The sequence below is a fragment of the Pteropus vampyrus genome, unplaced genomic scaffold (genome assembly GCF_000151845.1).
Source record: "Pteropus vampyrus isolate Shadow unplaced genomic scaffold, Pvam_2.0 Scaffold516, whole genome shotgun sequence".
NCBI lineage: Eukaryota > Metazoa > Chordata > Mammalia > Chiroptera > Pteropodidae > Pteropus > Pteropus vampyrus.
Window position 1 is genome coordinate 1,195,756 of NW_011889297.1, and position 21,152 is coordinate 1,216,907.

General features: G+C 39.5%; 2 protein-coding genes across 6 annotated transcripts in view; one reads left to right on the forward strand and one right to left on the reverse strand.

Moving 5' to 3' along the window:
• Nucleotides 1-15,448, reverse strand: part of MTMR8 (myotubularin related protein 8) — a 144,471-nt gene extending 129,023 nt beyond the window's left edge. For 4 of the 5 annotated variants that reach the window (XM_023525021.1, XM_023525020.1, XM_023525022.1 and 1 more), the window contains exon 1: nt 15,345-15,448. In XM_023525021.1, the coding sequence (XP_023380789.1) occupies nt 15,345-15,368 (24 nt within the window). In that variant the 5' untranslated portion in view covers nt 15,369-15,448. Of the gene's footprint in view, nt 1-916; nt 985-15,344 lie in introns of all 5 variants that reach the window. The other variant, XM_023525019.1, reaches the window with a different exon arrangement.
• Nucleotides 15,449-20,133: 4,685 nt separating this feature from the next.
• On the forward strand, nt 20,134-20,595 carry LOC105307779 (profilin-1-like). The gene has a single exon (XM_011383387.1). The coding sequence runs from the start codon at nt 20,134-20,136 to the stop codon at nt 20,593-20,595; it is 462 nt and encodes a 153-aa protein (XP_011381689.1).
• The last annotated feature ends 557 nt before the right edge of the window (nt 20,596-21,152 follow it).

Genomic DNA, 21,152 nt, shown 5'->3' on the forward strand with positions numbered 1-21,152 from the left:
GCTTTTTAGATATAACACCAAAAACAGGATTCATAAAAGAAAAAAATTGCTATGTTGGACTTAATTAAATTTCAAAACTTTTGCTCTATAAGACAGTTAAGAGAATATAAGGCCAAGCCACAGACTAGGAGAAAATATTTTCAAAACACCCATTTGAAAAAGGTCTGTGTAATGCAGAAGTTCCAGGCCTGGAACTTGCTCCTAGCCTTTGGATATCCTGGAAAAAAAAAAAAAAAACACCAAGAGGACCAGAGGAGTAGGACATGCCGTTTATTACTCACAAGGCAGGGGAGCCTAATGGCAGCTGGTCTGGCATGCAATAACCATATTGGCCAAGAGCAAAGTTTTGGACACACAAGCAGAGGGAGAGGTAATCTCATTGGTAGAGCAGCCACTTTCTCAAGAAGATTGGAGCAGGATGGACTGCTTAGTTACAGGAGCAGAAACGTCTTTGGGAGCAGGCACTGCCGAGAACCCTTTGTTTATTGCCTTCCTTATGGCTGCTGGCCAAGTAGTCATCATTCTTCTGAGTATGTGGAGGGGCTAAGTTCTGGATTTATCCCACAGCCTGGTATCCATATATACAAAGGGCAGTTAAAAACTTAACAGTAAGACAACAAATAAGCCAACATTAACAAATGGGCAAAGATCTGAATAGACATCTCATTAACAAAGATATAGAGGTGGCAAATAAGCATATGAAAGGATGCTCCACATCCTATGTCATCAGGGAATTGGAAAGTAAAACAACAAAATATCACAACACATCTATTATAATGGCCAAAATCCTGAATACTGACAACACTAAATGCTAGCAAGGATGTAGAGCAACAGGAATTCATTGCTAATGGGAATGAAAAATGGTACAGTCACTTTGAAACACATTTTGGCAGTTTCTCACAAAATACACTCTTACCATATAATCCAGCAATTGCACTCTGGTATTTGCCCAAATCAGGTAAAAACTTATGTCCACACGAAAACCTGCAAACAAAGGTTTATTGCAGCTTTATTCATAATTGCCAAAACATGGAAACCAAGATGTCCTTCAGTAGGTGAATGGATAAACTGTGGTAAATCCAGACAAAGGAATATTACTCAGTGTTTAAATGAAATGAAATATCAAGTCATGAAAAGACATGGTGGAATCTTCAATACATTACTAAGTGAAAGATGCCAATCTGAAAAGGTTGCATACTATATTATTCCAACAATATGGCATTATAGAAAAGGCAAAACTATGGAGACAGTAAAAAGATCAGTGATTGCCAAGATTTAGGGTTACTAGGAGAGATAAACAGGTGAAGCACAGAGGCTTTTTAGGGCCAAGAAAATATTCTGTATGATACTGTAATGATGGATATATGCCATTATACATTTGTCAAACCCCATAGTACAACACCAAGAGTGAACCCTAATGTAAACTATGGATTTCAGTTAACAATAATAATAACGTATCAATATGGGGTCATCAATGGAAAGAAATGTATCACATTAATGCAAGATGTCGATAATAGGAGAAACTGGAAAGGGTAAGGTGGGTGTATACGGGAACTCTTCTTTCTGCCCAATTTTTCTGTAAATCTAAAACTGCTCAAAAATAGCCTATTATGAAAAAAGAATGGAAAGAGTGAATGGAATTCTCAGTCCTTATCTTGCTTCACCTACAGGCAGCATTTGACATAGTTATCAATCGTTCCTTGAAACACATAGACAATGACAGGACTAAGTTTAAAACCTGTTTTTCCATGTTCTAAGCCTTAGAAGAGACAGTTTGTCAATGGGAGTTGAAACTGAATGAATGCAGAAAAAAGGGGATTGGATCAAAAAAGATTCTACTCAAATTGGGTGATTACTTATTCCGGTGAGAAACTGAAAAAGAATATGTACTCATACTGGAAGGAAGATATAATTTTTACAAGGTTGGGTGCATGGCACATTATAGCACAACACTGCAATAAGTATCCTGGGTGCATATCCAGCTCTGCCAATGGGGTAACTTTAGGGAACTTATTTCACCTCTCTGCCAGTTTTCTCATCTGTAAAACAGGGAAAATTATGCCTGCCATGTGAGTTTATTATGAACAACAACTTAATATGGATCTGACAGCATATTATAAACTATAAGGGGTGATTATTACAGAACAGTGTGACCCAGAAGAGATAATACATTTAGATTTTCACTGAAAAATTATGTTATGGCTATAGCAATTAAAACCCTGCAGTGTTTTAACTTTACAAACAGAAACCTCCTTTCAGGTAAACCAGCAGTTCTCAACTTGGGCTAAAAACCAGGGGCACTTTAAAAGAAAACAAAACAAACAAAAAATGGAATATGCAGGCCCAACCCCACAAAACTGATTTTTTTGAAGCTCTACAGGTGATTATCATGTGTAGTCATCATTGTGAACCACTGAATTATTCCAAACAATATATAAATAAAATTTGTGGCTAAGAAAAACGTAGACATGGAAAATCCATGGAATATGAAATCACTAAAATATGTATATTTTAGGGCAGTGGTTCTTATGCTTAATATTGGAAGTGGTTGCTTAATATTGGCAGTGGTTCTTAGCTTAATATTGGAATCGACTGAGGAACTTTGAAAAAAAACTGATGCCTGAGTCCTACCCCTAGAGATTTTGATATAATCAGTCTTGGGAGTTTGAAAAAGTTCCTCAGGTTCTAGCGTGCAGCCAAGGCTGAGAACCTTTAGGGGATTACAACTTTATCCTCTTATTTTCGAGGGTGAGATTCCAAGATTCACCCCCAAATACAGGAACAAAACCTACAACAAAATAGAGAAGTTACTCTACACCAAGTGTTGTGTTTTACATCTTATACTACAACCCAATGCAGTTACGCTTGATCACTTGTCCCTAGGACTCTATCCTGAGAGGTCATTCTTAAAACTGTTCTCCTATACTGGAAGTCCTAGCCAGAGCAATTTTAACAAGAGGAACAAACAAAAGACGTGCAAATTGGAAAAGAAGTAAAATTTTCTCTACTGATAGAAGACATAATCTTATATGCAGAAAAATCTAAATATTCCACCAAAAAATAGTAAACAATATTTTCAGTAAAGTTGCAAGGTACGAAAATCAACAAACAAAAATCAGCTAAGTTTCTATACACTAACAATGACCAATCTGAAAAAGGAAATTAAAACAATTCCATTTACTATAGCATCTAGAAAGATAAAATACTTAAGAATAAACTTAACCAAGGATATAAAAGATTTGTACACTGAAAACTGGAAGACATTGCTAAAACAAATCAAAGAAGGTACAAAGAAATGGAAAGACAGTCTATGCTTGGTAGGCTTAATATTGTTAAAATGTCCATTCTACCCAAAGTGATCTATAGATTCAATGCATTTCCGATCAAAATCCCAATGGATTTTTTTTTTTTGCAGGAAAAAAAAAAAATTCCTAAAACTCATATGGAATCTCAAAGGATCCCAAGTAGCCAAATAATCTTGAAAGACAAGAATAAAGCTAGAAGTCTCATAATTCCTGATTTCAAAACATACTACAACAGTAATCAAAATGGAGTGATACTGGCAAAAAAAAAAAAAGATATATATATATAGAATGGAATGGAATAGAAAGCACAGAAATAAACCCTTGAAATATGGCCAAATGATTTTTGACAAGGGTGACAAGACTATACAATGGGGAAAGGACAGTCTCTTCAAAAAATGGTGTTGAGAAAACTGAATATTCACATCCCAAAGGAAAAAAAAAAAAGGAGTGGGACCTTTAACTTATATCATATACAAAAATTAATTCAAAATGGATTAGAGACCTAAATGTAAGACCAAAAATATATATAATTCCTACAATAAAACATAGAGAAATAGCTTCAGGACATTGGATTTGGCTATTCTTGAATATGATAAAAACACAGGCAGTGAAAGTAAAAATAGACGAACGGGAATACGTCAAACTTTAAAACTTCAGTATATCAAAGGAAACAATCAACTGGGTGAAAAAGTAACCTACAAAATGGAGAATAATATTTGCAAATCATGTATCTGGAAAGAGGTTACTATCTAGAATATATAAAGAACTTATACAACTCAACCAAAAAAAAAAAAAAAAAGCAAACAACCTGATTTAAAAATCTGCAAAGGGAGGGATGTCAGAAACACAGCAGAGTGAGAGATGCCCTAGATATCTCCCCCTGAAACAATAATAAGCTGAATATCTAAAACTCAACAACAACAAAAAACACCCGAACTGCACACCAGCGCGTCTGAGCGTGGGATCTGCTCATAAGAGCTACTATAGGTCAGAACCCTGGGAGTCAGATGGTAGACTGGGAGAAACAAAGAAGCTTCCTCTCGCAGTTGGAGCTCCCTGCAGGAGGAGGGAGAGGGGAGAAAGTGCGTCGGTGCCCTGAACAGACCTGCCTGAGAGAGCTGTGAGCTCCACGCAGTGGGCAATACTCAGGGATAAGAACAGAAAACAGAGAATCGGGGACGCCAGAGAAACAAGAGTTGATTATTACCAGCCACAGTTGCAAAACGGAGGCTGAGCTATAGCCCCCATCCCCCAAACCAGGGGGCCCCTCACTCCATATCCTCCATGACCAAACACCATGGAGCCCAAGGGAAACTCAGCAAACGCTAACGAAACTATCGCTAAAAATGACAGGGACTGAGACTGAGGGTAGGGAGCATGTTTGAGTATTTAGAAGAAAAAGGCATTATTAAGACTTTATATAAAGCAGGGATCCAAGAGGCGTAGACGCTACCTTCTGGAAAAACCAAAAGAAAAATGTCATCTTAGGAACAGGCTAAAGAGAGACTTTTATACAATAAATCATTCAGGGAAAAGGAAGAATACACCTCGATTAATATCCAGTCAGAGAAATAGTCCATTAAATACCATGAACAACCAAGATGACAAGGCAGCTCAGATAGAAAGAAAAATCTCCACAAAATAAACTTGAAGACAAAAATATGTGACTTAAATGATAGAGAATTCAGGATGGTACTTCTGAAAAAACTCAATGAGGGAAGGAAAAAAATGGCGTAGATGATAAATGCTTTGTTCATCCTTCTTGCGAGCAATTCAAAGTTGTGACAGAATCACAGAGCAAACAGCAAGGAAAGTCGCCTGGGATCTAGATGAAAAAGCCCTACAACTAGGGAGAGAAATAAGAAATCACCCTGCAACGGGAGGAGGTAGGACAGGGCGAGGACATGAGGCTGCCCGGTCCCCAGCAGCTGAATGGGACGGAGGCCATAGCAGTGGCAGCTGCAGGCACCTCTTAAAGGGGCCATGTCCATGAGCAAACTTTCACAGTGACGGACCTGCTCACTCTGAGCAACACTGCAAGTTCGGCTGTGAGGTGGGCACCAGGGATTTACAGGGAAACATGAGTTTTCGGAGTGAGGGCCACAGGCTAGGGTCTCTCCTGGATAGAAGTGCCGGCGGTATCCATTGTTCCTCTGTGAACCTTCTCCCTTCCCAGTGTGTGGATGCAGCACCACCAAAGCTGACACATCATCAAACTGGAAAACAGAGGTCGCTCCACCAGGAGGATTCCCTGAAACTCCACCTTCCCCAACACACGGCCTGTCCCAAGCCACATACAGGTGTATCCTTGGAGAGTCAGGTGCTACTTGCTGAGCGGAGCCAAGACTCACACTACTGTCAGCTGGCCTTGGTTTCTGGTGTGGCCTTTTGAGGCAACTATATGCACCGCATCTGCGGATTGCTTGCTGAATCTTAACAGGTAGACCGGGAGTGGTATAGGCTGAGGCTAACCTTATCCTGCAGCTGAACCCCTCTAAGGACTGTGCTACTGGTCACATATCAAACAAAGCCACGCTAGTAAGAGTGGGAGACTTAAGAGCCTTGCTTAGTACATAGAAACAGACGCAGAAAGTCAGCCAAAATGGGAATCAAAGAAACAGAAACCATATGAGAGAACAGAACTGAGATCCAGCAAGAATGAAGTCAAGCAATCTAACAGATGCAGAGTTCGAAACACCTGGTTATAAAGATGCTCAATAAACTTAGGGGAAGTATAGATGAATTCAGTGAGAACTTTTACAAAGAGATAAAAAACATAAAAATGGAAATGGAAATCATAAAAGAGAAACGGTCAGAAATGAAGAACACATTATCTGAGATGAAGAGTATATTAGATGGAAAAAACAGAGTGGATAAAGAAGAGGATCGAACCACCGATACAGAGGATAGGGGAGCCAAGGACATTCAATTAGAATGGCAAGAAAAAAGAAGCCAAGACTATAATAATAATGTAAGGAGCCTGTGGGACAATACTAAATGTAAAAATTATCTTGTCATAGAGTCATCCGAGGAAAATAAGATGTTGAAGAGCTATTTGAAGAAATAATGATAGAAAACTTCCCTCACCTGGTGAAGAAAATAAACATACAACTCCAGGAAGCTCAGAATGTCCAAAGAAAGAGGAACCCAAGGAGGCCCACACCAAGACACATCATAATGAAAATGCCAAAGGTTAAATACAAAGAGAGAATCTTAAGAGCAGTAAGACAAAAACAGTTACCTACAAGGCAGCACCCATAAGGCTGGCAGCTGATTTCTCAAAAGAAACCATGCAGGACAGAAAGGCTTGGCACAAAATATTCAAAATGATGAAAACCCAGGATCTACAACCAAGAATACTTTATCCAGCAAAGCTATCATTTAGAGTGAAAGGACAGATAAAGAGGTTCCCAGAAAAAATAATCTAAACAATTTCTCATCACCAAGCTAGTATTACAGGAAATGTTAAAGAGACTTCTTTAAGAAGAAAAAATATGTATCAAAAACAGGAATAAAGAATGGTAATAACAACATTTCTATCAATGAGTTTTTCAAATGGAAAAGAATTAAGTGCTCCAACCAAAAGATAGAGTGACTAAATGGATAAAAAAACAAGACCCCTATATATGATGCCCACAAGAGGCTCACTTCAGATTAAAAGACACATACAGACTAAAAGGAAGGAGATAGAGAAAGATACTGCCTTGATGGACCTAAACAGTACTGCACTGAATGAAAAGGGAAGGATAGAGAAAGACAAATATTGCATGATTTCATGTACATGAAGAATCTAAAGAATAAACAACAAGAACAAAAGCAATAATAGACTAATAGATGTAGAGAATATTTTGAGGGCTACCAGATGGTGGGGGGGTTGGGATGATGGGAAGAAAAGACAACGGGATTAAGGGGTACAAATGGATAGTTGCAGAAGAGACATGGAGATGTAGAGTGTAGCATGGGGAAGATAGTTAACAATGTAATAAATATTTAAGGGGGAAGAGGGTACTAGATTTAATGGGGTGATCACTTTGCGAGTTATGTGGATCTCTGATTACTACGTTATAAAATGGAAACCGGTACATTATTGTATGCCAACTATAACTGAAAAAACATTGAATTGTGCATTGTAAATATGAGCAACTAATTGTCTATTATATATCAATAAAGCTGGGAAAAATTTTTTTTAAATTTCAATGAGACCAAAAATAATTCATATCAACAATTCCAGGAATTGAAAATCAACTACATCAGCAGAATGAGTTTTTTAACAGGCAGACTGAAACCCTCAAAAAGAACCAAAAGGAACTTCTGGAGATGAAGAAACACTGAAAGAGATGAAAAATGAAATACAAGCTGGGGAAGTAGAGTCGACCAAGTAGATGAAAGGATCACTGATATCAAAGTCAGAAATCTAGAAATAAATCAGAAGGAAGAAGAGAGAAACCAAAGAATGAAAAATAATGAAAGAGAAATACAAGAACGAGCTGATACCATCAGGAGAGGAAACATAATAATGGGCATTATCGAAGGTGAGGAAAAGGAGCAGAGATTAGAAAGCATTTTCAGACAAATAGTTCATGAGAATTTTCCAAATCTAAGGAATGAGCTGGAGCTTGGAATTCAAGAAGTCAACAGAATACTCAATTATCTCAAATGGCATTCAGAGAAAAGCAGGAGCGGAGGTACTAATATCAGATGATATAGACTTCGAAATAAGAAAAGTAAAGAAAGGTACTGAGAGACACTTCATAATGATAAAATAAATCATAAACCAAGAAGATATAACACTTATTAATACCTATACTCCAAAAGGGAGCCCAGAAATATATAAAGCAATTACTAACAGAACTAAAGGGAGAAACAGACCAAAACACGATTATTGCATGAGACCTAACACCCCACTATCGGATATGGACAGATCATCCAAACAGAAAATCAATTTAAAAAAAAAATGAGAAGGAAAGAAAAAAAGAAAGAAAAGAAGTTTAACTATCACGAAGTACTATAGACTCTAATTCCCAGAGAGAAGCAACCTGATCGCTTTGTTTTGTACTCCTGGTCCGTAGACTGAGCACTGACATTTAAAAGATCTTTGCTCTTGGAGAAGCTGTAGACCATACATGGTGTTAGGTTGGGGGAGGGGGTTGTTTGTTTATTTATTTCCATTTCCATTCCAGGATGGGAGGAAGGGAAGGAGGAAATCAGGTGTACCTCAGAGGTCTCAGAATCCATTTACTAACCTAATTTGCCACAATTATCGGTTATAACTTGGGTACACTGCAAAAATAAATAAATAAGAGACATTTGGCTCCAGGAGAACCAACAGTGTAATGATATCCATCAGCCATACACATGTCCCACATAAGCCTTGCTCCGTGTGGCATCACCTCTGACAACAGAGACCATTCATCATGAAAACAACGGCTACACCTTGAACATATCAAAATGGTTTTCTCCTACTTTCAAGACAAGCACCTCTGATTTAGATCTCTTCTTTAAAGTAGTAACTAAGAAAATATGCAACAGGGTAGGAGGGAGGAAAGGAAAAGGTGGAGGGCAAATGAAATCTTCTGTGTCAAGATGTACAGGTCATTTGAAGCAAGTGTTAAAAATGCCTTGAATTATGCCTCCTCACACTCTATTTTTCAGCACCCCTCCAATTAAAGGAAATTTGAGACTCAGAAAGAAATGCTACATTTCACAGTCCACACATCTATCATTATGTGCTCAGAGCATTTAAGTTAGAATGAAATTTCCAGATTGACACTAGCATTTCTTGAAGCATATTCTAAGAACCCTGGTTCCACAGGATGTTAATTGGTGTACACACACACACACACACACACACACACACACACACACACGGTTTTGCAGTCAGGTTAGGAAAACACTGGGTTGAACAAATATAAACAGGTTTCTTTATTGCAGAATTTCTCAGAGATTTTATAGGTGAAAATTCACTATGAATCTCTACAGAGTTTATAGTATCAACATATTTCATCTTAGAATCCTTTTTATTTCTTTAAATAATTTACCTTGTGGGACTAGTAGTCCTCAGGAACAAGGTTTAGGAAATGCTGGTATAATACCAACTGCTCATTTTATTGAAGCAGTACAGTGCAGGGGTTAAGAGAACAGGCTTTTGAGTCTCAGAGTGTCTGCTTTGCATTCTGGTTTTCAGCAAGTTGCTCAAGCTTTCTTGGTCTTGATTTCTGTATCTTTAAAATTAAGGCAATAGTAGTGTTGTAAGTGTTAAATGAATATATAAATATTTCTGAAAAGCACTTAGAATAGTGCCTGGCACATAGTAATTGCTCAAGAAAGGTTAGATATTATTATTTTACCCACAAGGAAAATGAAACTTAAGGTCACACAGCATGTCAGTATCAAGGCTGGGACTAAAACCCAGGTCTCCTGACTCCCTGTCCAGCCTGGGTTTCTCAAATGATGAAAATGTCTCTGGAGCTCATCAAAAAATCTTTCTAAAACTTTTAAGCATTGTACCACAAAACCACAAAATGCTATCTAAAAACACACTAACCTAAAACAAATCCCAGTGGTTTCTAGGAACACGGCTTAGTAGGAGTTTCCCAAATACAAAGTGAAGTTGAAGAAAGAGGTTTTGGTGGTGAGGAAAATGATTCCAAAGCCTAGTAAATGACGGCCAATGTGCCAGACCCCTGCCACCAGGGCTTCCTGGATAGCCTCTCTCTTTGCACTGCAGTACCAAGAGCCTTCCTGGATACTCAGGAAAATATCCCTCTTTGAGACAGGCTGATCTTCAGATATCCCAGAACTAATGTATATTAGAACCTCTACTATTGTTTGGCTCTGATGGAAACAGAAGGGGAATATAGTTATGGTGCATTCAACATGTGCCAGGCCCTTATCAATATCTTACATCTTAATCTTTACCATAGTCCCAAGAGGTAAATATTATCCCCATTTTAGAAATGAGGAAAATGATAGAGAATTTGAGTGATTTAGCCAAGAACTCGCTAATAATACATCTAGAATTCAAACCCAGCTCTGTCCATGTTTGTTTTTTCCCACTACATTACATTATTTCTTAGACTAAAAGAATCAAAATGAAGCCAAATGAATTTGGACTTTTGAGAACTAGAAGGAGAATACGATCCCCACCTCTAGAAATCACATTTCTTTGACAATAAAAAATACTTTACCCAGTTTTATCATGATTTATTCTGATCCTGCCTCTTTCCTAAATGAATTTGAGGTGGCTTATAATTAAAGACGGATCTACGATTAGGTTATTAGAACAGAAAATCAAAGCCATGAAAAGGAAGAGGAAACAATTATGCTAAGTACAAGAGCTAATGTAGTTAATATGACTGAACATTAAATTTGTTTCTTCGTTTCCTGGAAGCCAAGCCAAAAATTATCTTTCAGGAAAGTTTAATATAAATAGTAATCTTGAGAGCAGATAGTGTGGATTGAAAAGCACTTTGTAAACGGTAAAGTAGTATAAAGTGTTATTACTTATTATTATCCAGAATAGCATTCTATACCCACCTGACACTTCCAATTATTTTGACTCTAGTTTTAGTGATAATTCCACATAATTTATCATAGTCTGAACCAGTCGTGCATACTAACCGACAAAAAGACAGTGCTGGTTCTGTTACTTGGTAGATGTTTGACCTTGGACAAGAAACTTTAGCCATCTGGGCCTAGCTTTCACATTTGTGAAATGAGAGGCTTGAACTAGCACTAAATGATCTATTAATTCATTCTTTCATTCATTCATTCACCGGCAGATTGTTGAACGTACATACCATGAAATTCACTTGTTTTAAATGCAAAATTCACTGATTTTTTTTAGTAAATTTACAAAGTTGTACAACCATAAGAATATAATTTTAGAACATTTTTATCATGACAAAAAGAAACTACATTCTCATTCCTCATTTACTTTTAAAAGTCCTTTCATTTATATTCTACATTACTAGACTTAACAAAGCTTTAGCAGCTCTTTGTTACTTATAGAACCAAGTTCAAATTCCTCAGTTTAACATTCAAGGTCCTCTACAATCTACAAAACCTCTCTCCAACTTAATTCCTTGAAAAGTTCCTCTCACTGCCTTGCCCTAGTGAGTTACCTGCCCTTAGCTTACACTCTTACAGTTCCCTTGGTAGTGACACCCTCTCACCTTCTCAATCTTTGGAAAGTAAAATCCTATTATTCAGACTCAGTTTAAATGCCACACTTTCCATAAAGCTTTCTTCATTTCATTCTCCCCACACTCATCTACAACTGGAGCTCATTTGCCTTTAAACTCCAATAGCATTTCATTGCTCCCTCTTATGAAAGTTCTCACTTTCATTCTTGGATCATCACTTCACTTGATTAGAGACCCTACAAGGCAGTTGCTATATCTAAGACAGCTATGTATCCCTAACAACTCCCAACATGAGGTTTTGTAAAGAATAACTAATAATGATGGTGATGATAATCATGATGATGAGGGTGATGATGATGATGATTGATAATTGGTAGCTAAGTTAAGCATCTATGATGCACCAAGCACTGGTCTAAGCACTTTTACAAATATTAACTAATTTAATCCTTATAACGACCCTGTGAGATAAATACTATTATTATCAATACTATTTTACAGATAAAGAAACTGAGGCATAGAGAAGTTACATACTTGTTAAGATCACAAAGTTAAGTAGCGGAGTTGAGATCTGAATTCAGACAGTCTGGTTCCAACGCATACACTCTAAACCAAGGGTCCCCGATCCCTGGGCCGCAGATCGGTACTGGTCCATGACCTGTTAGGTACCCGGCTACACAGCAGGAGGTGAGCAGTGGGCAAGCAAGCAAAGCTTCATTCATCTGCATTTGTAACCACTCCCCAGTGCTAGCATCACCATCTCAGCTCCACCTCAGATCAGGCATTAGCTTCTCATAGGAGCACCAGTCCCTGGTGCCAAAAAGGTTGCAAACTGCTGCTCTAAACCACTACAGTAAATTTCCAAAGCAGTTGAAACTCATTTAATGATAACTGAAAATTCCTAATAAATAAGGTTCCATTCCAGAATGGAAAGTAATTAAGAATTCTAGGTGCCAACTGACACAGAAGTGATGGGGATAGGGAAAAGTACAAAGAAAAATTTCTGACTCAGCCAGAAGAGTCACTAAACTTATGGGTAGGCCTGAGAGAGTACAAAAATCACTGTTAAATCCTAAAGTTATAACTTAAAAAGACAATTCCTCTCTCACACACAGGTGGGAAGAGTGAATCTACTCTAGCTTAATGTATGCCTGTCCTATGATGGAGAAATTCCACTCCTATGTACATTCTAACAAAAATGTAAATGTATGTATATCCGCCAAATGTTCTATTTTTAACAGCCAGAACTTGAAAGTCCCCAATAACAGAAGACTGGATAAATCACACATGGCATGTTAACAAAATGGAATACTATACAGCAATAAGAATTATCTATAAGGAATAATATGGTAAGCCAGACACGAGAGTATATAATGTATGAATCCATTTATTTTAAGTACGAAAAAAAGGGCAAACTAATCTCTTATGTTAAGAAGTCAAGATAGTGGTTATCCTTGAGAGGGGTATTGACTAGAAGAGGAATGAGGTGACCTCTGGTCATGTTCTGTTTCTTGATGTGGGTGCTGGTTACATGGGTATGTGCAGTTTGTGAATATTCATGGAGTATAAACTTATCTATAAACTTTTCTAAATGTATGTTACATTTCAATACAGTTTTAAAAAAAAACTCTTCCTGACAAAAAGACTCAAGCAAGAACCAAAAATAAAAGTCACTTTTGCACCTGACATGCAGAATAAATAAGAAGCTCATGGTTATCTCTTTATCCTGAGATGGACAAGACAGAAGTCTCTCCCTTTTTTGGAAACGGTGAGTTAACAAGAGAGAGGCCATGTTAATCCTTAGCCATTAGTGCAACCCTAATCCTTTCCAGAAATTTATAATAATAAAATAAAATAAATGGACTTGTGGCAGTATACCACCTGTGGGCTCTGACAGCCCAGCCAGGCACCAAAAGAAATACCAATTTTAGTTAAAGAACTAAGTCTTCATTTGGAGTTTTAATTTGTATTCCAAGACTCACCATCTCCATTTGTACTACATACCATCTATGTAGTACAAATGGAGTCCAGCCATGACAGTTAGATTTTTTTTGAGCACTAGCCTCATCTCCATATCAGTTTAAAACTGAGTACTCTTATCTTTTTTAGGCAAGTCACTTCATCTCTATGGGTCCGTTTCCTCATCTGTAACACAGAAATAATAAAAGTACCTCCCTTATAGGTAGATGTAGGGATTTAAGATCTATTTCATGTAAAGCAATTAGCACAGTGCCTGCCATAGTAATTCAGTGAGTATTTTACTATAGCAAGATAATGGTATCTTCTCCCTTACCATACAGCTAGACCAGTTTATAGCTTTAATCCCCCAACAGAAGGATTTTAATATTTTAAATTTTTTAATATTATAACATTCAAGCACAAGGGCAGTTTTGCCTCCTCCTCTTCCTCAGGTCGAAAGAAAAACAAAGGGAGTATTCAGATGAGCTAATTTTGAGTTGGGCAAGTAGGATGGCCCAGGGTTAGATGGGTGGGGAGAAGAGGAAGATAGACAGCAGAAGCCCCATTCCTTTGATGGTGCCACCTTCCTATACCATGCCAAGGACACTGGTGCTAATGACATGACCTGTAAAGGAAAGGACCAAGAAAAAGGTAAGGCTGGATGCTACAAGGGATGTGGTTATCTTCAACAGAGAAGGAGGCCTAAAGAAAAAGGAGTCAGGAAAGAAGAGGTTTGAAGGTTAGACTTCCTGCTTTGCCCATCAGGCAGCATCATAATCTTAAGCCAACAACTAGGCAGGAAACTTTTTTAGTTAAAAAGAAGCTTTCCTACACAAACTCTGATTTAGTCCTCACAACTATCCTAAATGAGCAAAGCAAATTTCATTATCCCCATTTGGTAGAGAAGGAAAAGATCACAGAGGTTAAAAAATTTGACCAAAGTCATCAGCTAGTAGTTGGGAGAACCAGCATTCTAATTCAAGTTTCTGGCTTCAAAATCGATGCTCTTTCGATTACAACATACTGGGCTTTTATGTAGACTTCAGTTAACCTGGGCAACTTCTGTTATGATTGACAGGGGGGAAAAATTAAGCAGAGATTAGTTGCGAACTCTTCCTGATCTTCAGTCTCGGATGGCAGAAAGAAAACTGAGAGGAGGGAGGTAGATTTGGGAAGGGACTGTCGTTGGGGAGGGAAAGGTACGGTCTGAAAAGTAGAAGCGGATCTAACTGGGATTCTGCTGTAAACAGGCGCCAACTGGCCTGGCAATGCCACCTTCCGGGTTTTTTCTCCTGGCTGAGTAAAGCCAGGTCCCCTCTGCTACACATCCTCCTTTTTCCACAGCCCAGATTGGGCTGGAGAGATGCTGTCACCCCCAAAACCCACACACGCATGCCGGGGAGCTGGGGCGTGGGAGGCGGTAGTGGTCTGGGCAGCCATCTGTGCAGCCGTCTGCTGGTTAGGGGTCGAGGGAGCCAAGAGGAGGGCAGGGAAACGCTGAATAAAGGAACTCTCCGGGAGGCAATGCCATGTGGAGTATTCGAGAAAGGCGCCTACAAGTGCGGCAAGTGTGTGTAAAATGGGGTGTGTGAAGTAATGGCTGTGGTGCCGGGAGAAGCTGAAATCGAAGGCACAGGGCAGGGAAGGACCGGGCAGTCGCTCCCCGGGTGCAGGGGCAGCGTCGCACGAGGGGACGGTTGACGCAGACCACCGTTCCTCCGCTACGCTGCCAACGCTGCCGACGCTGCCCACAGGCCGGTCCGGAGTAGAGTTCAGTTTGGCTGAAAGGGGGTGTGAACCAAGGAGAGAACGCGGGTCCTGGCGCAGGAAGGGGGAATCAAAGAGCACCCTGAGAAAGCTTGAAGAGTGTACCTGAACTCCCAGCTGAGCACCTACAGGGAGTTCGCGGCTCCCTGCCTCACCTAACTCTTCTCCTTACCTTGGGCACCGTGATGTGGTCCATGACTGCAGTTCCCGCCAACTGAAGCTTTTAGTACTTTCACAACAACCGCAGCCGCCGGTCGCCCGCCGCCGGTCGCCCGCCGCCCGCCGCCGACGCCCCCTGGTCCAGTAAGGGCTCCAGCCCCCGCCCACCCTGCCCGAGCTCAAACTCTCGTTACCTGGTCCTCACTAAGGCTCCTATCGCGACACTTTGCTTGTGGCCGCTCCCACCATCTTGCTTTCTGGCAAATGCCCTTTTCTCTGGGGAGCTGGTGTAGTTCAAGCACCAGGTTTGGCCCAGAGGTTAAGTCCCAGACTCAAGCACTAACACCCTTCTCACACTTCTTAATGCAGTAAGGATTCTGAGCACCAATATAATTCCACTACTCTTTAATGTTAACAGTAATGACGCCCAGCAGAGATAGACTCTCCCTTAGTGGTAACTGGGCTTCTGAAGAGCTTCCTAGCTGTAAGACCTTGGGAAAGTCACCGTAGAATTTTTTGAAATGGTTTATAAACATATTCTCCTCTACTTTCCTTTACAAGTCTACTGCTGTAAACCTAATTAAGGCCTGGACAATGGCAGTAGCCTCATAACTTTTGTCTTCACAAATGTGGGAAAAGCACCAAGGGCCCACTGGGCCACATCTCAGATGAGGTTCAGATAGGTGTAGTCACTCAGTGGTGTTCTCTGAATCAGACTTGTGAAACAGTCTAGGAGTTGGAAAACCTGGGTTTTACTCTCAGGACTGCCACTAACTTGCTGTGTGACCTTGGGCAAATCATGTCAGCACTCTGGGCCTTAAGTGACCAAAGTTACAATAGAGTATTAGCCACTATTGCTTTGGTCATGTCTAGCTCTAACATTGTGCTGTTATGGTTTGCAATCTCACCTCCCCCACAAAGTGATTTCTCTCTTCCTTGAGTGTCCATAACACTTGCTAGTTAAACTACTCATCTATCATATTCTGCCTTCTCCCCAAGCCTAAAAGCCCTTCCCTCAATCTATGGCCCAATTACCCCGGGAATTGTCATTCCATGAATTTCAGTCCTTTTACTGCTAAAGCTCTCAAAAGAATAGACTTCACTTTCCATTGTCTCCAATTCTTCATAACACTCACTCTTCCCTAGCCACCCCCATCAATTTGGCACTTTTAAGTCATCCTGAACTCCAATTGCTGTATCCAGTAGCTCTACTCAGTGCTCACTCTCTAATTGTTTTGCAGCATTTAACACTGTTGATTCATATTTCTTTTTGACACTTTCTTTCTTTGGACTTTGTTATAAAGCAGACTCACGGCCTGTATCCCAGCTCCTCTTCATCCTTCTTTAGCCATTTACCTGGCTTTTGTCCTCATTCCTCTTCTCCCTGTTTTCTTTTCTTTGGTAATCTTGATCTCTTTCTCAGGTTCAATTCTTACCCCCTGGTAGAGGACTCAGAAATTTACATCTCAAGTCCTGTGACCTTTCTTCTGAGTTCAAATTTGGAACAACTACTATCCTCTGAGACTTCCACTTTAGTGTTTCTGCTAGCATATTAAAGGCATCTTGGCCAAAAACAAATTCATCTTTCACACCCTCCTCCTTACCCCTGCATTCTCCCTCCTCTTTCACCTGCTCTTTCTCAAGTTTTCTATATCCCTATTAATGCCACCACCATACACTCAATTTCTTAAAACCTCATTTTGATGCTGTTTGGGATAGTGAAAAGGGGTATGGACTCCAGGTTCAAATTCCAGTTCTGCTATTCGTTAATGGTGAATAACCCTGGGCAAGTTACATAACCTCTCTGGGTGTAACTTTTCTCATCTGTAAACCCATTCTAATAAGGTGCTTGGGAGGATTCAAACAGGTATCATATACAATAAGATGACAAGTTTGCCTTCTCTTCCTCAACTCAATTATCAAACATGTCCTTCTCTCTTGCAGATGATCACCTTGATTCCTAGTTTGCTGATAAAACAGAAGCCATCAGAAAGGAACTTTCACATCTTCTCACAACAAAATTTGATTGCTGCCCAGCCTGTGGACCTATGTAATCTACCTTCAATGAATCAGCTGTTCCTGAGCCTTCCGAAAGCAACCCCTCCATTCGTCCACTCAATTTCACCTATCTTCACCTACTTAGTTGCCCCTTCTTTCCTTTATCATGAAATATTACCACTTTACCAAATCATTTCCATCGGCACAAAAACATACTATAATATTTCCAATTTTAAAAAAACCTTTCCTTTGTCCACGTTACTGTCCCCTACCTACCATCTCCAATTTCTCTGTTGTACCTTATAGCAAAACTCCTCCAAAGATTTTTTAATTCACTCATTCCTCCCACTTCTTTTCCTCTCCTTTCATTCTCTCTTCAAACAACTCATATCAGGTTTTGCTCCCACTACTCCATCAAACTGTTCTTGTCAAGATTACAGTAATTTTCATATTGCAAAATCTATTGAGCAGTTTTCACCTCTCAAAAGTATTTGATCACTCTCTTTCCCTTGATACAGGTTTGGTTTTTTTTGGGTTTTTTTTGTTTTTTTTGTTTGTTTGTTTGTTTTTGCATTCGACTTCGGGGACACTACTCTCCTACTTCTCTGACTTCTCTTTGCCAATCTCCTTTGCTGTTAATCCCTCATTTTACCTATTTCTACATGTTACAATGCTTCCAGGGCTCAGACCTTAGTCCTCTTCTCTATTAACTCTTATTCCTTGGGTTCTGTCATACGGTCTCATGCCTTTAAATACTGTTTATTTCAGACAACTTTCAATTTTTCATCTCTAGTCCTGATTTGTCCTCTGAACTCTTAAACTTAAATAATATCCAATAGCCTACTATATATGACTACTGGGATGTTTTAGAGGCATCTCAAACTTACCAAATCCGAAACAGAACTTTTTATTTCTACCTGCATCCTCAAATATACTCTTCCTATACCATTTCTTATCTCAGGAAATGACAACTCTATCTTTCCAGTAGCTCAGGCCAAAAGCCTTGGAGGCACACACTTTCTCTTATGTCTCAAGCCTGACTCAACATCAGATCCTATCAGCTCTTCTTTCAAAATGTTCTCCGAATCCACCCACTTCTCACCGCTGTATCCTGGCTCAAGCTTCTGTTTATCTTGCCTGGATTATTGGTGCAGTCTAGTCTCCATGTTTTGTCCCTATCCTCCCTACATAGCATCTTCTAGACTCTAGAATCTATAATCATGGCACTACTGTGCTTAAAACATTCCAGTGGCTCCCCATCTCAGAGTAATAGCCAAGCCCTTAATCGTAGCCTATGAAACCCTGCATGTGATATCCTAGTACCTCTCTAACTACATCTTCTATCACCTAATTCTCTGCTCAAGTCACATTGCTCTCGCTTGCTGTTTCTTGTGTCTAGAATGCCCTTTCCCCAGATATCCACATGTTTACCCCCTCTTCTCTGTCAGGTGTCTGATCAGATGTCACCATATCATAGAATCCTTACTTGAGCACTTCATATAATATAAAATGACCACCACTCTTCCCCAGCATTTTCTACCCTCTTAACCTTTTTTCTTCATAATTATCAATACCACCTGATATATTATAAATGTCTTTGTAATTTAGTACTTGTCTCCCCCTTTAGGATGCCAGCTTCATGAGGGCAGGGACTTTTTGTTTATTGCCAGATCTCCAAAGTTTATAACAGACCTGACACACAGTAAGTACTCAATAAATATTTGTTAGATAAATAAATTGTCAAAGTTATCCCAGATTTTCTCCACCATTAACTTTATCCATACTCCTAACATTCCCTCCTTAAAGCAAGTAGGTGTCATTTCAGAGTAAATTAAGGCACAGGAAATGATTTGTCAAAGGCTGCAGAAGAGTCAGAAGTCAGATTGGACCCCACAGGAATCGAAAAAGCCTGAGAATAAAAGGAAAAATCTGGAAGAAAATATTAGACTCATAAAATATTTTCAGGGAAAGGTATACTATTATTATCTATTTGTTATTTGATTGTCTCCTCCCATTACAATGTCAGCTCCATATGTACTTTTTCTCTTCCCTACTTTATCCCAGTACTTAGAAAAGTATTTGGCATATAGTGAATGCTGAGTGATTAGATGAGGATGAATGACCCTATATTCATAACTGGTGTAGGCAGAAGAGAAACTAGAAGAAAAGAGTCCAGAGGCAAGATAACAATTTTGAAGCTATTTTGGTGGTCCCCAAAGAAGTTGTGAACTGGTGAGCCTGTGAGCTTTTTGACTTTATACCTAGAGCTCAGGTTTCAGCAAGATTAGTTGACATCTGAGATACTAGTTTTTGCAGTAAATCTCACCTGTCCTGCTTTATATTCAAACCCCCGACTCATTTATTGAATTCTACTTCAAAGACTTTTCCACTGTTGGGGGTTAGTGTTTTTTCCATGGTATTCTAGGGAAGTAAATAGGTGTGCTTTGCCTATATAGATCTCACTAGCTAGAGATATAGCCTCAAGAAACCTATGGCCAAAGGTCAGCCATGATGTGGTGGATGATGACTATTTAAAAAGTCACAGAGCCTTTGTGACATCACTCCTGCTCTAGAGGTAGCTTGAAAAATCACAGCAGAGGGCAGCTGGGGCCTAACTTCATCCAAGTCACCAAGACCTCCTCCACCTTGCTACTGGGGAAAGCTCATCAGAAACAGACTGCATTTTAAACTTATTTCAGTCTCTGCTTATCAGTCATCTTGAGCCAACTGCCAACAAATTTCTTCTGAAGACCAACTTGCTAGAAAGCACTTTATTCATCTTTTAGAGACAGCTTACGTGAATCATGCAGTGTATAAGGGATATCAGTGAAGAGGTCTGGCAAGACTGCATCACCCTCTTCCTACAGACTGGGATGTGCTGTGATGCAGCAATTATCACTAACTCTCCACCCTGGTTGCTAGCTTCTTATCCTGAAGGCAACTTTTTCCAGTTGACCCAGGAAGAAATTCAGATCTTGCTGGCGAAAGAGGGGAGAGAAAAGTTATTTCTTCAGGGAGTCACCCTTGCAGGGACTAAATGCTTGTTGATCCGGGATGACCTATACACTGAAGGTAATAACACCATGGACCTCCGCACCAAAGGCCAGAGTCGGGGCAGCCAGGCAGTGACAGTAGTTCAGATCGAGTCTGTATACCTTGTGGTGATGGGACAAAAAGGAACAGAAGGAGGGCCTCTCAATCTCAAGGCTTTTGAGATGGCAGGTTACATCAGAGAGACCATTCATCAGCACATGGCCCATTTCTAACTAAATAAAAAGGAAATGGTGTTTGACCTGAATTCAGTGTTATTTGAGTTCAGTGTTATTTGTTTCTCCTGCTAAATTAACATGGTCTTGAGGAAAAAAGAAAGGGAGACCCCAGATGGGGTTTGGATGTGCGTGTGTGTGTGTGTGTATGTGCATGTATGTGTATGTGTTTATGTGTGCGTTTGTATGTGTTTGTGTATCGAGGGGTCAGGCATCTGGGGTTCTGGATCTTTTTTATACCTAGAACATCATCCCTCCCTTCTCAGCACCTAGAGAAGAGAGTAGTAGACAAGAAACTAGAAAATCTTGGTTTTAATATCAACTTTTTCCTGAGTTACTATGAGATCTTTTTCTCTCTGAGACTCAATTTCCTTATCTGTTCAATGAGGAGTGTGCTATGTCTCTAAGGGCCCTTTAAGCTCTGGAAATTTAAAATTTTGTAACATCACCACATCCTTCAAGGTTCAGTTCAAGTACTTCCTCCTCAAGAAAGCTTTTTCTGCCTGCCTCAATATTGTGGGCTATCCCTGATTTAACTCCCAGAACATTAACTCTCT